The sequence below is a fragment of the Panthera uncia genome (genome assembly GCF_023721935.1).
Source record: "Panthera uncia isolate 11264 chromosome A1 unlocalized genomic scaffold, Puncia_PCG_1.0 HiC_scaffold_17, whole genome shotgun sequence".
NCBI lineage: Eukaryota > Metazoa > Chordata > Mammalia > Carnivora > Felidae > Panthera > Panthera uncia.
The window spans coordinates 123,115,757-123,138,227 of NW_026057577.1; the positions used below are offsets into that span (position 1 = coordinate 123,115,757).

A 22,471-nucleotide genomic window follows, 5' to 3' on the forward strand; every position below is an offset into this window, starting at 1 on the left:
TATAGAGAACTCCCAGCTACACAGTCTGTACCACATACATACACATACATACTCATATACTTATGTTTATAGATAACGTTTTGAGTGGTTCAGAATCATTCAAGCTTACTTTAAGGGTAGTTTCCTATCTCCAATCTTTGTTGTACTACACATTTCTGCATTTAAACAGCAGATTCAAAACAAAGTGATACATTAAGACAAAGAAATAATACTTGAGTATCTTCCATTCTGTTATTCTTTGAGGAAAAATAAAAGATGGGAGACTAGGTTGGCAGAAGAATCCAAAAGAGCAATGCTTGAACACCTGAATTGTTTTCACCAAAAACATTCTAAAGCAGATAATTTGATGATAATATTTACCATAACCTAGCCATTTTCTGATTTTTATGGACGAAATCTTTAGAAGTTTTTATCAAATGTATTAGAAAATGGTATTTTTTCTAGAAAAGACATTTTAGTGAAACCAGGTATTTTTTAAAAGCCACTAGAATTGATATCAAGATAAAAAGAGATATGGTCAACACTGCAGTTTCAGAAATCTATTATAAAACACAATTTTTAATGAAACTGCCAAATTTATCCTTATGTGCTTTTTTTCATTTCACATACATGTGCACAGACACACGTGTATGGTGCACATGTGTATATATACATATATCTGTCATTTCATGAGAAAAAAATTTTTCAAAATTAAAAGTTTTCTTTGATCAACTATGAATAAATATAGATTGACAAATTTTGTATACTGGGTACTGAACAAGGATACGCAAAGAATGCCCATTTTGTGAAGTCACTGACAGATTTGCAAAAGTTGTTCCTTTTCTGACCATCATTTGTTTCATCTCATAATCGTTACTGAAAATAATTTGTCAGAGGATGACATTAAAAAATTATCCACTCCAGGTGTCAAATACATAAAGTAAACCAGTGGTTTTCTTTATGTTTTCTTTTACCATTTTGGAGGTTATACAATTTGTTTCTATTCTTTGGGTAACTACTCTTAAAATTTTAACTTGCACACTTGACTTAACCTAATCTGCAGTTAACAAATATCTCTAGCTTCCTCCCAAATAATACAAGGACTTCAAAATGAATGAACTGATTCTACTCTCCCATCTTCCATATTATTGTTTACAATAATTTGAGATCTACTTTGTTTTTATATCCCCCCAAATTTATTCACTACCATTATGTACACTCAATGCTTATGTATATTTAACAAAATTGTATTCCTTTTTTTTTAAGTTTATTTATTTTGGGAGAGCATGAGCGCATGCATGCACACAAGCAAGGGTGGGGCAGAGAGAGAGAACGCGCAAGAGAATCCCAAGCAGACTCCTGACTGCCAGCATGGAGCCCAACGCAGGGCTCAACCCCACAAACTGTGAGATCGTGACCGACATCAAGAGTTGGACACTTTACCCACTGGACCACCAGGTGCCCATTAATTCCTTTTTAACACATTGCTTCCTATTGTCCATTTATTATTTTTGAGTAACACTGCCTTGTTCCTGAAGTACATCCTCTCAAGTTCTTTCAACAAGGGCTATCAGTAGTACACTCAAAACTATTCCTTATTTGCTCTCACGCATGAATAACAATTAGCAGGGAACTGATCTCTACGCTATTCCAATGAATTGGTAAATTACTACTGAAATACTTACTTCTTCCTCCTCTGAATCACCGTCATCATCATCATCATCATCATCTTCGGCATCTTCATAAAAAGGTGGAGGTAAAGGGCCAACGATATCTTCCTCAATATGATTACCTGGTTCTTTCATCATTTGAAGAGGTAAAGGAGGGCCAATTAACTCATCATCAGAAGAACCAGAACTCTCTTCACTTTCACTGCTGCTTGTATCCCTGAAAATACAGAAACAGAAACTCTTTGCCTCTACTGCAACAAAGAACACACTCTAGAGATAGTACTGATTTCCCAGGAAACTCTGCCTCTCCTTTTAACAACTAAGTTTTTATTTTAATTAATTAATTAATGTGTAGTTTGTTAAAATTGTAATTCAGACATTAAATGTGTAACTCAGGTATTATTTTATCTTAAGAAAGTAAAAGTTTCTTTTATCCACTTACCCTAAACATAAAGTCAGAGTTAAAGGTCACAGCAATTATGTTACGGCCCCTGAGATAATCCTCACTCACGAAGAGCCAGCAGAACTGGGATGTGGGAAAAAACTACAAACTACTATATCCATAAGAAAGAAAACCACTAAGGTAACCAATCCCTCTGTTTCCTATATCTGAATCCAATCACTGTTTTTACCACAGAAGCAAATAAAGGCAGCCATGTAAGAAAGTTAGTATTACTCCCATAAGGTTTCAATATATTTTCTGAAACACAAATTGTTTCCCAATTTTTATTCAAATTTGTTGAGTTGCTAAAACGTTTTATGTAGCATCCCTGGATTCTAAAACTGTCTTACTGTAAGGAGCATCACACTGATTCTCAAGGTGTTTTTCTACCCAGCACACCGGAGGACCATTACGCAGTTGCATTGAGGTCTTTATCACGCACCTCTAGGCATTCTGAAATCCACCACCATCCACCATATGCCTCCACTTCCCATCCCATCCCAAAGGGTTGAGAATTGTGTTCATAATTGTGTGCATTAATCTATTAAATATTTTATAAAACTCAAAGTATTATTGCCCTCTAATAAAGTATTTCTAGTATGTAAGCTCCATGAAAACAGAAATTTGTGTGTTGTGTTCATTGCTGTCTCTAGCACCTAAATGAGGCCTGACGTAATTAATAGGCACTCAATATCCACTGAAGAAAAAAAAATGTGATTTTTCTTTTTATTTTCACCTAAGATCAATATTGAGGGGAATACATACGTAAACACTTATCCACATACAAAGACAGGAGCAAGCAAACCTCCACGAAGAGCTTCTCTTTGTTTTTGCAACGGTTTAGCTCATGGTTCTCCAGCCCTACAGGCCTTCTTTCAAACCACAGAGGTTAAGTTTGGTCCAGCATGAGGGTCTTTGCACCTGCAGTTCCCTCTGCTGGAACTGATCATTAAATGGCCTCTTTCTCATCTTTCAGGTCTCGTCCCATGTCACCTCCTCAAAGAGGCTTTAATGCCCCCCCCTTTCTTAATCTTCAAACACATCCCTATCAGTCACTATTATCTTCGTTCTCTTAGTTTATCTTTATTAAATACCTCACTAAGTTATCTTATTTGATTGGTTACTCAGTTGTTTACAATCTGTTATCCATCTCCTCAAATATCCCAACAATATGAGCTCGGAGATCTCATCTGACTCCCTAATTGCTGTATCCCCAGTGCTGAAACCAGTGCCTAACCCACAATAGATGTTCAATAAATAACAGCTGGATGACTGAATACATTTTTATTAAAGTAGTCACACTCCAAAATTTTCTCCCTTGTGATTAAAATCACAAATTCCCAACTGTACTAGTTTAGAAGTCGCAGACTGTCTTAATGCAAAATTATTCAGAGCACAGAGAGCTCTAACTAAACTGTTAATCTTTAGCACCAATGCTTTAACTGAATTAACTAGTTCAGAAGCAAGCACTGAACTGACAACTACATGAAGCCATGTTGATTCCACGGCTGATTATGCAGTCCTAATACCCACATGAAACTAGATGGAATGTATCAGCTTCTATGCAGCTTCTAAGTCCATTTCTGTCTTTTTGCTTCTAATATACACAAGGCAAAAAAATAAACTATTTTAACATATTTTCAATTTCTGAAAAACAAAGTCTGTAAAATTATGCCCAAAAATGTCCGTGACAGAAAACAGAGCACATTCCATGTTTAAAATATGCCTTGACTCAATGTGGTGCCAAAATATGAACCAGATCCTGAGAAACAATATGCATCTGATGAGAAAACAGAGGAGTCAAAACCTAACATTTTTCTCAGCTGACTTTTTAAAAGAGAGCTTAGCTAAGCATTAAATAAGATGTGTAAGTATACAATTTCAGTTTAGAAATTAAATTCATAAGCAAAATTCATTATTTCTGGTACTAATTTCTTTAGAGAAAATGCAAATGTCTGAATGATTCCTATCTTACAAATTATGAGTACATCAATATTTCCCTCCTATCCTGCAGCTATATTTCATTGAATAAACGACATATTTCTTCCCAGCATTTGATTTTGAAGGGCAACTTACATTCATACACTATTTCTTTAAAGCCAAAAAAAGGGGGTAGTCTTAGGGACGCCTGGATGGCTCCGTCAGTTGAGGGACGCCTGGATGGCTCAGTCAGTTGAGTGTCCAACTCTTGATTTCAGCTCAGGTCATGATCCCAGGGTTGTGGGATCGAGCTCCACATGAGGCTCTATGCTGAGTGTGGAGCCTGCTTGGGATTCTCTCTCTCCCTCTCTTTCTTTCTCTCTCTCACCTTCAGCCACTCTCCCCTGCTTGCACATGCTCTCACCCTCTCTCTCTCTCAAATTAAAACAAATGTTTTTAATTTATTTTTTTAAGTTTATTTATTTTGGGAAAGAGAGAATGTGAGCAAGAGAGGGTCAGAGAGAGAGGGAGAGAGAATCCCAAGCAAGCTCCACACTGTCAGCATAGAGCCGATGCGGAACTCCAACTCACAAACTGTGAGATCACGACCTGGGCTGAAATCAAGAGTCAGGTGCTTAACCAACTGAGCCACCCAGGCACCTACCAAAAACTTAAAATTTTTTTTAAAAAGTGGTAGTCTTAAATGACTACCTTCCTCTAAAACAAATTTTAACAACATTGTAGATTTTTTAAAAAATTATTTGGGGGCGCTTGGGTGGCTCAGTCGGTTAAGTGTCCAACCCTTGATCTCAGCTCAGATTTGATCTCAGGGTCATGAGTTCAAGCCCTGCATTGGGCTCTGTGTTAAATGTGAAGACTACTTAAAAAAATAATAATAATGAATAAAAAATAAAAATGGTTAAAGGACTTCAATAGTTATTTCTCCAAAGAAGATATATAAATGGCCAATAAGCACATGAAAAAAATGCTCAAAACCTTTAGACATTAGGGAAATGAAAAAACTACATGATACCAATTCACACCTACTAGGATGACTATATTAAAACCATAACAAAACAAAATGGAAAATAACTAATGACAAGAATGTGAAAAAATTGGAACTCTCGTACATTGCTGATAGGAATATAAAATGGTGCAACCACATTGTAAAACAGTTAGGCAATTCCTCATAAAGAAAGTTAAACAGGGGTGCCTGGCTGGCTCAGTCAGAGGAGCATGCGACTCTTGACCTCAGGATCGTGAGTTCGAACCCCATGTTGGATGTAGAGATTACTTAAAATAAATAAGGGCACGTGGCTGGCTCAGTCAGTGGAGAGCACGTGACTCTTGATCTTGGGGTACTTAGGTTCAAGCACTACGCTGGGTATAAAGATTACTTAAAAATACTGGGGCACCTGGGTGGCTCAGTCAGTTGAGCATCCAACTTTGGCTCAGGTCATGACCTCACGGTTTGTGAGTTCGAGCCCCACGTTGGGCTCTGTGCTGACAGCTCAAGGCCTGGAACCTGCTTCGGATTCTGTGTCTCCCTCTCTCCCTGACCCTCCCCTGCTCATGCTCTGTCTCTCTGTCTCTCAATAATAAATAAACATTATATATATATATATATATATATATATATATACATATATATATATAACTTAAAAATATTTTTAAAAATGAATCTTAAAAAGTAAATGAATAAAAATTTTAAAAAAAGAAAGTTAAACATAAAATCACCATATTACCCATAAATTCCACGCCTTGGTATATACCAAAAAGAATTAAAAGCAAAGACTCAAAAACATATACTTGTACACCAATGTTCATTACATTCACAAAACTCAAAAGGTGGAAACCCAAAAATATTAAGTAACACATGAATGGATAAACAAATTGTGATATATACATACAATGGAATACTATTTAACCATTTAAAGGAATGAAGTTCTGATACAAGAACTTTGAAAACATCATCCAAAGTGAAAGAAGCCAGATATGAAAGGAAAACAGTGCATAATTCCACTTATATGAAATATCTAGAACAGGTAAATTTCAAGGAGACAGAAAGTATATCAGAGGCTATCAGCGGCTAAGAGGAGAGAACAGTGAGAAATCATTGGTTAATGGTCAAATTTCTGTTTGGTGTGTAAAAAATTTTGAAAACAGAAAGTTGCCACAGTAGAAAAAAATCAAGACAGTGGTAAAAGGTTACAATTTAGAAATATGAAGGTAAATAAAAGATGAAAAACAAAAAAATTTAAGTAGTTTTTTTCTGGAAAGTAAGAATCATGAACAGGGAAAAACAATGTTTGATTTCATAATGTGTATAAATTCTTTGACAAAAATTTAAAAGATCAGTGGTTGTTGGGAATTAGGGGGAGGAAGGAATGAAAAGGTAGCACACAGAGGATGTTTAAGTCACTGAAACTACTCTGATATATAATGGTAGCTACATGTCATTACATATGTGTCCAAACCTACAGAATGTACAATATCAAAGACTGAACTGTCATGTAAACTATGGATTCTGAGTGATGATGATGTGTCAGCATGGGGTCATCAATTGTAACAAATGTATCGCTCTGGTAGGGGGGTGTTGATGATGAGGGAGGTAGGAGGACAGGAGCTATATGGAAAAAAAATCTCTGTACCTTCTGCTCAATTTTGCTATGAGCCTAAAACTAATCTAAAAAATAAGGCCTTGGGGAGCCTGGATGGCTCAGTCGGTTAAGCATCTGACTTCGGCTTAGGTCATGATCTCACTGCTTGTGGGTTCCAGCCCTGTGTCTGGTTCTATGCTGACAGCTCAGAGCCCGGAGCCTGCTTCAGATTCTGTGTTACCCTCTCTCTGCCCCTCCCCCACTCATGCTCTGTCTCTGTCTCTCAAAAATAAACATTAAAAACATTTTTTAATTAAAAAATAAATAAAATAAAAATTAAATCCTATTAAAATTAAAAATAAAGGGACAGGGAAAATTGATTAGCCATATGGAGGAGAAAATAAAACTGGATTACAACTTCACATTACTCACAAAAAGCAATTCTGGATTGAATAAAGACATAAATGTTAAATACAAAACTTGAGAACTTTAAGAAAAAACATAGGAAGTTTTCTTTATGATCTCAGAACAAAGACTCATTTCTTTTTTCTTTTTTTTAAGTTTATTTATTTACTTTGGGGGAGAGAGAGTGCGTGTGCAGGAGCACGAGAAGGAGAGGGGCAGAGAGAGAAAGGGAGAGAAAATCCCAAGCAGGCTCCATGCTCAGCAGCTCAGCACAGAGCCCGACACAGGGCTTGATCCCACACCCGCAAGATCATGACCTGAGGGGACATCAAGAGTCCGACGCTCAACCAACTGAGCCAAACAGGCACCCCAGGACTCATTTCTTAAGCAAAACACAAAAACACAGAAGAAAAGATTAATAAACTAGAATACATTAAAATGTGAAACTTGTGTTTATTTAAAAACACCATTAAAAAATAAAAAAATTATAATAAACCATCAAACAACCCAATATAAAATCTGACAGAAGATACAGTTCTTTTTAGATCTTCAGAAGAAAAAATGTATCTCCAAAAAACTTTTAAAATGATGCACAACTACACCAGTAACCAGCAAAGTGCAAATGAACATCATAAGGCTATTACTTCACAATAATCAGGTTGGCAAAAATGAAAATGTGTAACAATAATGGGTGTTGGCAAGGATGTGGAGCAACAGGAATTCTTACACTCTGCTGGTGGTAATGTAAATGGGTACAAACTCTTCAGAAAATAACTAAGCCAAATATAGTAAAAGTAAGTATGTACTTAAAGACCTAACAAGTCTACTACTAGATACATACTGTAAAGAAACTTTTGCACATATAAAACAGAGGATGGCTACAAGTCAGTAAAAACATAAAAAATGTCATAATAATACAGAAAAACAGCAACCTAAACTGACTAGACAATGGAAAAAATTATAGTGTATTTCTAAAAAGAAAACCAAACTGCACTGAAAATAAACTATAACCCCACTTGTGAACATGAGTGAATCTCAAAAACATCTTGGATTAAAAAAAAAACAAAACAACACCAAAGTGAAAAAAGATCCAAGACAGCATTAACAGCATCAATATAAAATAAGAAATCATGAGGCCCCTGGCCTCAGTCAGTTGAGTATCTGACTCTTTATTTCAGCTCAGGTCATGATCCCACGGTTTGTGGGATCGAGCCCCAAGTCAGGGCCCTGACAGTGCAACGTCTTCTTGGGATTCTCTCTCTCCCTCTCTGCCCCTCCCCAACTCAACACTCACTCACACACATGCACTCTAAATAAATAAGTAATTTTAAATAAGAAATCATATAAAACAGCATACTGTTTAGGAATACACTTATACCTAGTAAACTATTTAGAAAAAAAAGGAAGTAAGGGTAAACAAAGTGAAGATTTCCCCAGTGCAAGAAAGAGAAATATGAGCAGAGAGAGGACTTCAAAGACACTGGTAAAGCTCTATACTCTCTCTCCCAAGCTAGGTGTTCACTTCATCATTCTCTCTACTTTAAATGTAGGATATTCAGAGCTTTATATGTATAGTATACTTCATAACAAAAATTTTTTGTTTAATTAAAGGGAAAAACAACCCTGACTTTACAGTGTCCATAATCTTATGAAAGAACACACAGCAGAAACAGTTTACATAATAGTGTATAATATGCTAAGTGCTATACTAGAAAGGTTGTAAAATATGCAAAACAATATTATATATGTCTTAGGGATACAAAGATACACAATAACATTATAAAGAGATACATAAAAAAATTTTAATTTAGAAGATTGGTTACTTCTGCCAAGAAGGGAGGGAGTGGCAATGGAAGGCAGTTCTGAGAAGTGTTCACCATAACAGTAAAAGTTTACTTCTTAAGTTGTCTAGTGGATACTATCCTTTATCAACTTTTTGAAAGTCTTAAATACTTCATAATAATTTCTCACTTATAAAGTAATTTTTATTAAATCTAGAAAAAAAGAGAATAGCATAATAATCTCATATCTGAGGGACAATAACTGCCTAAGAAATATATCTTAGAGAGCCTAAGTGGCTCAGTCAGTTAAGTGTCAAACTTTGGCTCAGGTAATGATCTCACGGTCCATAAGTACAAGCCCCATGTCGGGCTCTGTGCTGACAGTGCAGAGCCTGGAGCCTGCTTCTGATTCTGTGTCTCCCTCTCTCTTGACCCTCCCTTGCTCGTGCTCTGTCTTTCTCTCTCTCTCAAAAATAAATATTTAAAAAAATTAGAAATGTATCTTGAATAAAATATGCTCAAACACATGAAAACAATGTTTGTACAATGAAATGTGATATAACTGAGATTCTTTAAAAAGCTAGAAAATGTTGGGGCGCCTGGGTGGCTCAGTCGGTAAGCGTCTGACTTCAGCTCGGGTCATGATCTCGCGGTCCGTGGGTTCGAGCCCCGCGTCGGGCTCTGTGCTGACAGCTCAGAGCCTGGAGCCTGTTTCAGATTCTGTGTCTCCCTCTTTCTCTGACCCTCCCCTGTTCATGCTCTCTGTCTCAAAAATAAATAAATGTTTAAAAAAAAAAAATTTTTTTAATAAAATAAAATAAAATAAATAAAAAGCTAGAGAATGAGAAAAAATATCAAATGCAACAAGTTTATCAATATAAATTATAAGGTCCAAATTCAAGTGGAGAAAGAAATGATCAGATTTATTTTTTTAAAAAAAGACGTAAAAATCACAAGAAAAACTGCATAGCCTTATAGCAATTAAAATTATGCAGAAATTATACAACTTCCAGTTGCCTCATTGAAGAAAAAAGTCATTTCACAGTTTCCTCCCACCTATATGTTCTAGCATTTTGTCCTAGTACGTGAAAACCATTATCAAAAGGGCCTTTAAAAGTCCTTAACTAATGTTGGGGCGCCTGGGTAGCTCAGTCAGTTAAGCATCCAACTGCAGCTCAGGTCATGATCTTGAGGTTTGTAAGTTCAAGCCCTGCATCAGGCTCTGTGCTGACCACTCAGAGCCTAGAGCCTGCTTTGGATTCTGTGTCTCCCTTGCCCTCTGCACCTCCCCGCTCATGCTCTGTCTCTCTCTCTCTCTCCCACAAATAAACATTAAAAAAAACATTTTTAAAAGTCCTTAACTAATGTGTACTTTCTCATTTATCTAAAAATGTGTATTTGTTTACAAAATTTCAAGAGAATTCTTTTTAATTATGGGCTTTCTCTTCCCTAGGAAAAAGGTCACCCTGTCCCTTCTCAGAACCAGTAAAGACTGCTCCCCCTAGTGCCAACGCATAGTCATTGTGGTGACTGACAAAAGAAGCTGTCACTTGCTTTATATTTCTGAGAAAACTAAAATCTGATAGTGTTTACTTGCTGAGCTCTAATTAGAACTGAAGATCTTTAATTAAAAAAAAAAAACTGAAGATATTTTTAAAAAATTTCTTAGAACAAAATCTCTATCTTTATCCTCTTTTTTCCTTTGCAATGACTACCAGTTTCAATTATCTAAGATAATCAATTATCTAGATTCAATTTAATCTGAGATTAAACACCTAAATGGGAGCGATAATTTAATAGAATCCTTTTGAGAAAATCAAGCACCTGGAAGATGATTTAGAGCAATCTCTGACCACATTTGAGCCTGAAGATGTTGGTTCAATATCTTCATTTTGCCTTCTTAATTCTTTCTCTCTGTTCATTTCTTCCTCTTTTTCTCTTGCTTCTGAAAAGATTAAAAAATTTTCCAACAGTTACTCTTCAAAATTTTTCACTATTAATAAAGGCTAAAAATTAACATAGTCACAGAGATGTAACTTAAGAGTGGTCCCAGTAACAGCAAAAAATTATCAACCTACATGTCTAACAATGGGAAAATAACTATTGTAAACCACGATAATATAAAATACAGTCAATAAAATTAGTGATGGAAAATGTACAAATCTGGGAAAAATAGTAACAGATGCGCTAAGCAAAATTAGCATGTGAATAGCATATGAACCACAATGTACTATCTAAAAAGATACGGGAGGAATCTGGCTGGCTCAGTCAGTGGAACATGTAATTCTTGATCTCGGGGTTGTGTGTTTGAGCCCCACATTGGATGTAGAGATTGTTTAAAAATAAAGTCTTGGGGCGCCTGGGTGGCGCAGTCGGTTAAGCGTCCGACTTCAGCCAGGTCACGATCTCGCGGTCCGTGAGTTCGAGCCCCGCGTCAGGCTCTGGGCTGATGGCTCGGAGACTGGAGCCTGTTTCCGATTCTGTGTCTCCCTCTCTCTCTGCCCCTCCCCCGTTCATGCTCTGTCTCTCTCTGTCCCAAAAATAAATAAAAAATGTTGAAAAAAAATTTTAAATAAAAATAAAGTCTTTAAATTAATTAATTAATTAATTATTAATTAATAAAAATAAAATAAAAAGATGTGGAAGGTTATAAGTAAAAAAGTATCTAAAAGTAAGATCTTAGGTAATTTTACTTTTCATTTTCAATGTTTTACACTATAAACAGAATTTTGTTCATTCCTGGGTCACCTGGGTGACTCAGTCAGGTAAGCATCCAACTTTGGCTCAGGTCATGATCTCATGGTTCACAAGTTCAAGCCCTGTGTCGGGCTCTGTGTAAAAAAAACATTTTGTTCATTTCTGAATTTCCCACACTGGATTTGTGGTCAAGCACTTCCCACAAAAACTATGAGAAAATTTCAGATTTCTAGAGTTATTTACCTTGGAAAGACAAAAACAAATATCCAAAGAAATTAAATCTTTTTCCTCTGATAATCTCACTCTACAATTGAGGGACACATAGGAAGGAAATTAATTATATGAACAGTCTGGTTCTTAACTACCATGATCTTCAATAACTTAAGATAATCTTTAACATTTTTCCTTAATGATGAAAAAACAATACACCCAAACTTAGGCACTATTAAAGGGTACTACTTATTAATTGAAATGTTGTACTCTTTAGGGTCTTTTGTTGCCAGGACCTGGACGATGAGAAACAAGGAGATAGCAAGCAAGTGTCAACAAGTAACTAGATATCCTCTGAATTCAAACAAGGAAGATTAAACTCTGCAGGAAGAGGTAAGGCAAATACATACTACAGCCCTAGCTTGTGTTCATATTTTTTGTGCTCACCACTGGGCTAAGGTGACTTAGAAGTTGACAATTCTGCACTCTGATGCTGAGGTTGAAAAAAATAAAAAAGAGGAAGATAATGTCCTATAAGAGCTGCCCCGGGGCACCTGGGTGGCTCACTCAGTCAAGCGTCCCATGTCAGTTCAGGTCATGATCTAACGGTGGGCAGGTTCAAGCCCCCTTGTGGGGCTCTGTGCTAACCAGCTCAGAGCCTGGAGCCTGCTTTGGATTCTGTGTCTCCCCCTCTCTCTCTGCCCCTCCCTGCTCACGCCTATATCTCTCTCCTTCAAAAATAAACATTAAAAAACAATTTTTTTTTAAAGAGTTGCCCTGCTTGGCTCCTACCCTCATCCTGCTTCTCCAGTCAATCCCTCTGTACTCTACAGGGTGGGAGGAGAGGGGTTCGGGGGTGAAAAACACTTGGACATTTGATCCTAGGCTCAGGTCTTGGGGCAGTTCTGACCTTACTCAGTAAACAGTACCTCGGCATACGTTATTAGCTATCCAACAGCCATTTCTCCCTTTTTCCCTTGCTCCGAAAACCACAATTTTCTCCAGATAAGAGCAAGTTCTTCAGCAGATCCTGGGCCCCTCCCCGCCCAGAAAGGGTTAAAACTTGATTCCAACTCAACTTTATCACTCTTGTCAGTGGCTGTTTTTTGGAGCTGATGTGCCACACTAATACTAGTCAATTAAGATCTGAGGAGAAGTCAGCCGGAAGAAAACTTGAGAAAGGTTTTCTTCTTTTCTTTATTTTGAGAGAGAGAAGAAGAGAGAATCCCAAGCAGGCTCCACTCAATCCCATGACCTTGAGGATCATGACCTGAGCTGAAATCAAGAGTCAGTTTAACCAACTGAGCCACCCAGGCACCCCTTACTTTTAAAACATATATCAAACAGTATCCTTTCAGCCTGTGGAGGTGGTCATCTGCATGTAACAAAATTTCACTTACAATTTTAGGTCATGAGAATATACCCAGCTTGGGACAAGCCAATACCCTACAACTGGCAAAGCAGAAAAAGAGGGAAAAACTTAATATTCTTCAGGTCAGGACTCAGAAGATGGAAGAGCCCCATTCCAGAGTTATTGTCATGTGCAACAGTACATTTTTCTTAGTTGTGCCATTTTTATTTTTTATTTAAAAAAATTTTTTTAATGTTTATTATTTTTAAGAGAGAGAGAGAGAGACAGAGCATGAGCAGGGGAGGGGCGGAGAGAGAGGGAGACACAGAATCCAAAGTAGCCAGCACAGAGCCTGATGCGGGGCTCGAACTAAGGAGCTGTGAGATCATGACCTGAGCCAAAGTCAGACACTTAACCATCTGAGCCACCCAGGAGCCCCTTGAGCCATTTTTAATTAGGTCTTCTAGGACTTCTTTGCAAGTAACAAAAAGTATCTTAATAGCAACCTTAATTTAACAAAAATTAGAGCAGCTAATACTTAACATGGAGCTAACTATGTATGAGGTATTGTTTTAAGCACTGCCTATAAATTAACTCTTTTAATCATCACAACGACCTCTGAAGTAAATATTATTTTTTTAGCTTTATTGAGGTATAGGTGACAAATAAAATTATAAAAGATTTAAAATGTACAATGTGATATAATATACATATACATTATGAGAGGATTCCCTCCATGGAGTGAATGAACATATCCATCATCTCACATATCTACCTTTTTTTTTTTTAAGTGAGAACATTTAAGTTTTACTCTCCTAACAATCTCAATTACACGATACACTTGAAGTAGGTACTATTATTCTCACTCTACATTTGAGAAATCTATGCCATTGAAAAGTCAAGTAACAAAGCTATAAAGTCCCAAAACAGTGAATTGAGGCTCCAAAACTGGATCTTTCTGAGATGTGACCAGACTTTCTTAAGAGACTAAAATTATCCAATGAGCACCACCCACCTTAAGTAACAATTTGCCTGCCTTTCTCTCCAAGAGGCAATAAAGCCCAGCCCTTCACTGCATGCTTGTGGCCAGACTATCCGGAAACTGGCCCACCCACCTGCTCAACTAGAGTTCCTCAGCAGAGGATAACTACTCCAAACAACTTGTCCCTAGTGAAGCATCTAATTTTTTAATTTAAAATTTTAATTTTTTAACACTAGAAAGGATCTTCTTTATTTATTTTTTATTTTTTTAAATTTTTAAAAATGTTTTTATTTATTTTTGAGACAGAGAGAGACAGCATGAGCAGGGGAGGGGCAGAGAGGGAGACACAGAATCTGAAACAGGCTCCAGGCTCTGAGCTGTCAGCACAGAGCCCGACACGGGGCTCGAACTCAGAGTGTGAGATCGTGACCTGAGCTGAAGTAGGACACTTCGACTGAGCCACCCAGGAGCCCCATCACCAGAAAGGATTTTCTAATCAGAGAGGTTCTTGCCATCACCTGATGCTTCATTAAAGCAAAGGATAAAGATAAAAGGGGGATTAAGACATTTTAGAGGAAAAAAATTTTTCTTCCTCATTGTTAACTGAGGACAAAAACCAAAACCAAACAGAATTCAGTAGTCTATAACTCCCTGACAGAGGGTATCATTTCACGCACTTTGACCCAATGTGGAACCAAGCACACTGTAAGCACTGTAAAAATGCTCTGTATCTTCCCTCAACCAAAATGAATTAATCTACTACCCAACACTTAATTTTATACTTCCAAGCACCTCATTTTATTGTTCTCTACCTTCAGTTATCAACTATGGACAGCCATTTCTGCAAAAGCCCCTCCAAATGTACGCAATTTTTGTCTAGATTAGCAGCAAACTATCCAATACCTCCATGTCCCATCTGGGCTGATTCACACAAACTGCAGACTCAAAAGAATGTAATTCAGCAGCTGAAAATCTCAGAGCCAATCATTATAGCAACCACTTAACTTGAAGAAATGAAACTTAAGATAAAATATAAAAGAAATAAAGGGTGCTTGGGTGGTGCAGATGGTTAAGTGCCCAACTCTTGATCTCCATGATCTCAAGTCTGTGAGTTCAAGCCCTGCATCAGGCTCTGCACTGATGGCGTGGAGCCTGCTTGGGATTCTGTCTCTCCTTCTGACCCTTCCCCACTTGTGCTCTCTCTCTGTTTCTCTCTCAAAATAAATAAACTTAAAAAAAAAGTAAAAGAAATAAAATTACCAGAAATAATAGCTAAAATAAATGTTCTCTAATCATGATACTCTTTTTACCCACGGGACTTAAATCTTGCTAAATGTTTTTGTTATTCTACTTTAAAATAATTCATTACCCTACAAATTTCACATAAATTTACGTTGAATTTAATTTTTTTAAATGTTTATTTATTTTTGAGAGAGAGAGAGCACAAACAAGGGAGGGGCAGAAAGAGAGAGAGAGAGAGAAGAGACACAGAGGATCCAAAGTGGGCTCCGTGCTGACAGCAGTGAATCCTGATGTGGGGCTCAAACTCAGGAACGATGAGATCATGACCTGAGCCAAAGTCGGATGCTCAACTAACTGACTGAGTCACTCAGGTGCCCGTAATTTTAAATATTGTCAAAATACCAGGAAGTAAAGAATAAGAACATTTTAACTACATTTATGACGTATCTCCATTAAATATTTAGGGATATAACCATTATGTACCCAGCTCTGTTAGGCACTGCAAAAATGAAGAACAAAGTTCTTATCCTTAATACGTGAACAATATTAAGATAAAATCTATAGTATTTTTTAAAGTGTCATGGAAACAAAGCCATTATATCCAAACAGGTTTTTAAAGAACACCTAGTGGGATGCCTGGGTGGCTCAGTTGTCTGAGCATCCGACTTCAGCTCAGGTCATGATCTCACAGTTCATGGGTTCGAGCCCCGCATCGGGGCTAACAGCTCAGAGCCTGGAGCCTGCTTCAGATTCTGTGTCTCCCTCTCTCTCTGCCCCTCCCCTGCTCACACTCTGTCTCTCCCTCTCTCTCAAAAATAAATAAACATTAAAAAAAAAAAAAAGAACACCTAACAAAAGTAAAATATGAGGGCTTAAATGATGAGGTAGTATTCAACCAGGTAGAGAGACCATTTCAAGTACACCGGAGGGGGGGAAAAAAAAACCTTTAAGCTTTTCTAATTTCTAAAATGTACGGGACAGATTTTCTTTTCAGGATCATTAAATCATCCATTGAAATCATTTTCAAATTCTTTCATGTTTTTTTTCATTTTTTCCAGTTACATAACTGAGAAAGTTCATAAATCCATCTAAAACATAGGCACAACCAAAATAAGCATTTGAAAAAAAAAAAATTGGGGGGGGGGCCCCTGGGGGGCTCAGTCAGTTGAGCATCCAATTCTTGATTTCAGCTCAGGCCCTGATCCCAGGGTCGTGGGATCAAGCCCTGCATCAGGCTCCTTGCTAAATGTGGAGCCTGCTTAAGATTCTCTCTCCCTCCCTGTGCCCCTGTCCCCAGCTCACAATCTCTCTCCCTCTCTAAAAAAAAATAAAATAAATAAATTTTTAAAAAGAAATCTTTCCTCCCCACTTATGTCCTCATAGTATTACAGTCCTAAAAAAGGACCTTTTATATGACTTAAACAAACTTAGAGCTTTCAAAAAATTTGAAAACTTAAAAAAAAAAAAAATTGCACCACTACTATTTCCTGACATTTTAAATAATGCATACTTTATTGAGGTTTTATAGTAATTCATCCTTTCTACTAGGGCATTTACCAACCAAAACAGTTCATATTCATATACACAAACTCGCTATTAAAAGGGACCAAAGTTTTTATTCTCCTCAAGTTTCATGTCAATGCTCACAGACTCCAGTCCAAGCACAAAATAAATTATGCCCATATCAGTTTTTGAACTTTCAAGAAAAATAAGTCAAACTGGATTCATGTGTTTAGATCAGGGTAAAAACAGCAGTCTGAGGATATAATACTATGTCCAAGTCCAACAATACTAAATCAAGGAAGTTCAATACATTTAATTCATCCACAAACATCACAGAAGAACTTGGTCCTGAGATAACGTTTCAAATTTTAAAAATGTAGTAACTCTTCACTATAAGTCCTCTCAGGTGCTAAACGCATATGTGCTTTTACTAAGAAAAACTCTAGCAATTAAAAGTGATATTTTTAGGGTGCCTGGGTGGCTCAGTCTGTTAAGCATCTAACTGCAGCTCAGTTATGATCTCATGGTTCGTGGGTTCCAGTCCTGCACTGAGCTCCACGCTGACAACTCAGAGACTGGAGCCTGCTTTGGATTCTGGGTCTCCCTCTCTCTACCCCTCCCCTACTTGTGTTCTCTAAATAAATACATACATACATACATACATACATACATACATAAATAAATACATAAATACACAAATAAAGAATAAACATATAATAAAAAATAAAAGTGACATTTTTCAAGTACTTAACTGTTTAAAAAGTACTATGCCCAGGGCACCTGGGCGGCTCAGTTAAGCGTCTGACTCTTGATTTAGGCTCAGGTCACCATCTCAGAGTTTGTGAGATCGCGCTTCATGTGGGGCTCTGTGCTGACAGCACACAGCCTGCTTGGGATTCTCTCTCTCCCTCTCTCTGTATCTCCCTCACTAGCATGCATGTGCTCACTCTCTCTCTCTCTCTCTCTCTCAAAATAAACTTAATAAATAAATAGTACTATGCTCAACATCTTAATCCTTTCAAGAACCCTCTAAGGAAGACCTTATTATCACTTTCACCTAACAGACAAAGAAATTAAGGCTCTAAATTTGAAAACTCATCCAACATTATCTCTAACCTGATGTGTGGCTGACCCTCAAACCTAGGTCCTCCAACTCCAAATCCCAAGCTCTGTATCCATACAAAGGATTTTAAAACATTCTCCAAAGAAGCAGCGTTTTTCAAAAGACAGTATTACAGTTCCAAATTCAATTTAACCTTCTCAAGTATATATTGAGAACTTATCTTGCAAGGCATGGTATAGGGAACTATAGAACTCATTCAGGTGAATAAGACAATCTCTGTGCCAATGTTTCGTTATCACATGCTGAAAGAGGTAAATACAAGAATGCTATACTATAACAGTATAAGCATTCACTAAAATGTTTAAAAATCAAGTGGTTAAAGCATTTGTAAATAGGCCTCAAATACAAAATGTCTTTGTATCTTGTCTGATGATACCAAATTATTTAATATTTTTAAGTATGCTAAGGTAAGAGGATCGGGGGGCACCTGGATGGCTCAGTTGGTTGAGCATCCGACTTTGGCTCAGTTCATGATCTCACAGTTCACAAGTTTGAGCCCTGCATCAGGCTGGCTGCTGTCAGCACAGAGCCCACTTCAGATCCTTTATCCCCCTCTGTCTCTGCCCCTCCGCAACTTGTGCTGTCGCTCAAAAATAAACATTTTTTTCAAGGATCTGTATCTCTTAAAAACATATACTAAAATATTTACAGGTGAAATAATGTCTAAGATTTGTGCCAAAATAATCTGAGAGGGGAAGTAAATGGAAATAACACCAGCCATGAATTATTATAGTACTTAAATCCGTGTGATAAGAGTTCATTACCATACTTTTGTGTATTGTGTGTGAGATTTCACATAATGACAGTTTTTTTAATAGTATATGTACATAGTGGGCCTCTCATCACACACACACACACACACAAAAAAACAACTTATTCTTCCAAAGACCAAAAAAAATCACATGAAGCTCACTTTCCAAATATTAGGTATTACTGCTATATATTTTAAACCAAAAAGGACAACTGGCAGAACAACAGTCACTTAAATTTGTCTAAAAGTCCTATCTCTGATTTCTAGCCCGTTTTACTCTATCAGGATACATCTATTCCTTCTCCAGTGTAACAACGATCTGATTCAGATCCAAAGAAAGCAGTAGAGAAGTCAGTCTACTTGGAAGACCCCAAGGCGCTTTCCAGAATTGCCAACCGCCTGGTATCAAACCAGACAGTCTGGAAATTAAGGCCTTCGTTACATGTGTGATATAATTCATTAATGCAGGGGTTCAACAGCAGCAGCCACATTCACTGTATGTCTCAATTTTCTAAACTGAGTCAACACTCAGTGGTGTTGAGTGCCACCTCTCGCCCAGCCTTCCAAATACTGGTTCCGCTGTAAGCAGGAAAAGAAAAAAATGAAATGAAAATCAGATAAAGGTGAAAGGAGAGGTAATAAAGAAACTGCTATTCTGATTCTTACAAATTAATTTAGAATCCTTGCTTGTTCACAGCACACACTTCAAAAAGATTTTAGCATCCAGGCTTTCTTATCCTACTTAGATGCAACTTTTTACGTTAAAAAAAAATAATAACCTCTGCTTCCAAAGGAACGAACACATGTGGTCTTTTAACAATTTTGAATTTTTTTTTTTCTGTTTTTTTAGAAAGAAAGCGCACGGGAGCGGGGCCGAGGGAGAGAGAGAGAATCTTAAGCAGACTCCACACTCAGCACGTAGCCAGACAGAGGGCTGGATCCCACAACCCTGGATCATGACCTGAGTCCAAATCAAGAGTCTTGGATACTCAACCGACTGAGCCACCCAGGCACCCCTTTCTCAGTCTTCTATAACTGTCAATATACTTGTTTAAAGCGTGTACAGGATTAAACCAATAGAAAAGGACTAACTGTACTTCTTACCCAGTGTTTTCCGACTTCTCTCCACAGCCGTTCTTCGTGTTTGTTCAAACATTGCTTCCAAATCAAATGTTCGAGCTTTTTTTCCTAAACAGAAATAAGTAGCAGACTGTGATCTTCTTGCACTAAGCTGGGCAAACTTTAGGTACTTAATAAATACTTATAACCATTTAGTCTGTTTCATTTATAGCATGGCTACAAGATAAGTATCTAAGAAGAACGAGTTTATTTCAGGGAATTTTTATTGACAGTCTCATTAACCAGCCAACTTTCCCATCCTCCTCTAATCCCCTGGACTCTACCCCTTAAACCTAACACTGCTGTCATAAGCAGAATGGAGAATGTTCACACCCTAATCTTGGGAACCTGTGAATATGTTATACTACACAGCAAAAGGGACTTTGTAGATGTAATTAAGGTTATGGACTTTAAAATAGATTATCCTGGTTTAAAACAGAAGATGGTCTAAATCTAAATCACAGAAGCCCTTGCAAGCAAAGATGCAGAACAGATACAGCAGAAGTCAGGGAGATATAGTGTGAGAAGGGACTGGAAACACTACTTCATTTTAAGATCAAGGCAGCAAGATGACAAGTAATTCAGGTACCTTAAGGAGCTAAGAGACTCCCACCTGACAGCCACTAAGGAAACTGGGGCCTCAACCCTAAAACCACAGGAAATCAAATTCTCACAACAACTTGAATGAGTTTGGAAGCAATGTATTTGTTTTCATCGTGTTTTTTTATAGTAATGTCTACTCCATGTTAATAAGAATATGGTAAAAATGTCATTCTTACGTGATACTGACTTTTGTATAAATTGAAACAAACTTTCTGAAGGGCATTATGACAAAAATGTATCAGTTTTAAAAGACATATACCCAAATTTTTGGTTACTTTTTAATATTTATATGTTTTATTATAGTCCATTCTTTAGAAAACTACCCTATGAAAACACACAAAAATTCCTTTTACAAGACATGAAAGTTATTTATAAAAATATTAACTTTAGTATTACTGAAAAAAATTAGAATTAGAAACTATGTAGGAGAAAGTTTAAAATATTACAAATTATGCACTTATATTAAATGGACTACTATTCAGCCATTTTGGAACAGCATTTTATAACATGGGAAAATCCTTAGAGTATTAAGAATTAAATAAAGCATATAATTAAGAGTAATATAAACTTGTACACACATATGATCTTAAGTTTCCTGATAAATACACAACAGGAAAAACTGGAAAACAAAGTTCTAAGTCTTGATTTCTAGATCACGAGATTATTAATGGCTTTACTTTCTTCTTTCTCATCTTTTGTGTTCTTCAGATTTCCTGCTATTAATATATGTTACTTTTGACATCAGAGAAGAAGCTAAAGAACTGAAACAAAGTACTGTAATAATACATAAGTATGCAGTATTTTTGCAAAAACAACTACCTAGAAGTAAAAATGTGGCATAAGACATTACCATAATAGATGGGTAAATGAACACCAACAAGAGACCTGGACACAGTAGCCTGATATCTGTTCTGTCCAAAACCCAAAAGAAATGGAAAAACAATTTACGTCGCTTTCTTTCAGACAGTAATGTTTTCAACAGATGACTACATCTCTGCTTGAAATGTTTTTCTTTATCTCATAACAAGGCTCCACAGAGAGATTGAAGTAACGATGCCGGGGAAGAAAGGCTTGAATCAAAAAGGATTTAATAACCGTTATAGTATCACTTAACGGCTCACCTGTTACCAGAAAGGCCATCTCGTTACAGACCACGGTCAATGGTTAGCTCTCAGTCTCTGGACACAAAAAGACAACTCCCTCCACCAACCAATACCGTCCACCACGTGGGTCAGTCACAAAGCTACCTTTCTCTCTTACAAGGCTTTCCACTCGTGTCACCTGAGCTGGTCCCAACAGACAGGCAAGAATTGGAAAATGGATGGAGAATACCCAGAAATTGCAAGGTATACACACTAGAGTTAAAGTAACTAGGACTTGGCACAGCGGAGGGTGCGGAACAGAGGTGACAGCTGGGCCTCCCCTCTCAACCTGCGGTTCTTAAAACCTGTGCAAAAGGAGACGGAGCTAAGCGTAAGGCAGTCACTTACCGAACCCGGTGAAGCCCATGGTGACCGCCAGCTGCGGATCCGGTCCCGACGCGTCTGAGCCTGTCACTGGGGCAAGAGGAGAAGGAGGAGACCTCGTTAGTGCGGCGACGCCGGCACCCGCTGGCCCTACCCACCCTGCCTAGGATCGCCCCACGAAACCCACCTTCACTGGGCCCCGGGCGTTCCATGGCCGGCCGCCTGCCGCAGAACTAGCCACAGCCACAGAACAAGCAGCTGCGAAAGACTCCCGGCAAAACCTGCAGAACTATCGCCTTTCAGGTACTGCGCCGCCGCCGGGGCCAAGAGCGTCACCTTCCGCGAAGGGATCGCGGCCCCCGGAGCTGCGCCGCCCTAGCGGGCTGGCGGGGCATAAGTACTGCAGAGACTACCTGCTAACTCCGCCCAGTGGCTGGGAACACCCCCCAATTTTGTCAACACCCTTTCTTTTCTTTTCTTTTTTTTTTTTTGTATTTTGTAGACTTTATTCAATGACTATATATTATTGGTATACTAAGCATATAGAAAAGATAGAGAAAGAATGAGTCCACGGGTCTTTCAAGGAACAAGTAAACCTGTGGAAGCCCTCAGAATTTATTTCTCAAT

General features: G+C 37.6%; 1 protein-coding gene across 1 annotated transcript in view; it reads right to left on the reverse strand.

Annotated features, from left to right (window-relative positions):
* Window positions 1-22,183, reverse strand: part of WDR70 (WD repeat domain 70) — a 298,973-nt gene extending 276,790 nt beyond the window's left edge. The window contains exons 1-5 of the mRNA XM_049648141.1: window positions 22,032-22,183; window positions 21,869-21,934; window positions 19,761-19,844; window positions 10,622-10,742; window positions 1,665-1,866 (exon numbers count right to left, since the gene is read on the reverse strand). Coding sequence (XP_049504098.1) covers window positions 1,665-1,866; window positions 10,622-10,742; window positions 19,761-19,844; window positions 21,869-21,934; window positions 22,032-22,056 — 498 coding nt within the window. The 5' untranslated portion in view covers window positions 22,057-22,183. The remainder of the gene's footprint in view (window positions 1-1,664; window positions 1,867-10,621; window positions 10,743-19,760; window positions 19,845-21,868; window positions 21,935-22,031) is intronic.
* Window positions 22,184-22,471: the final 288 nt, after the last annotated feature.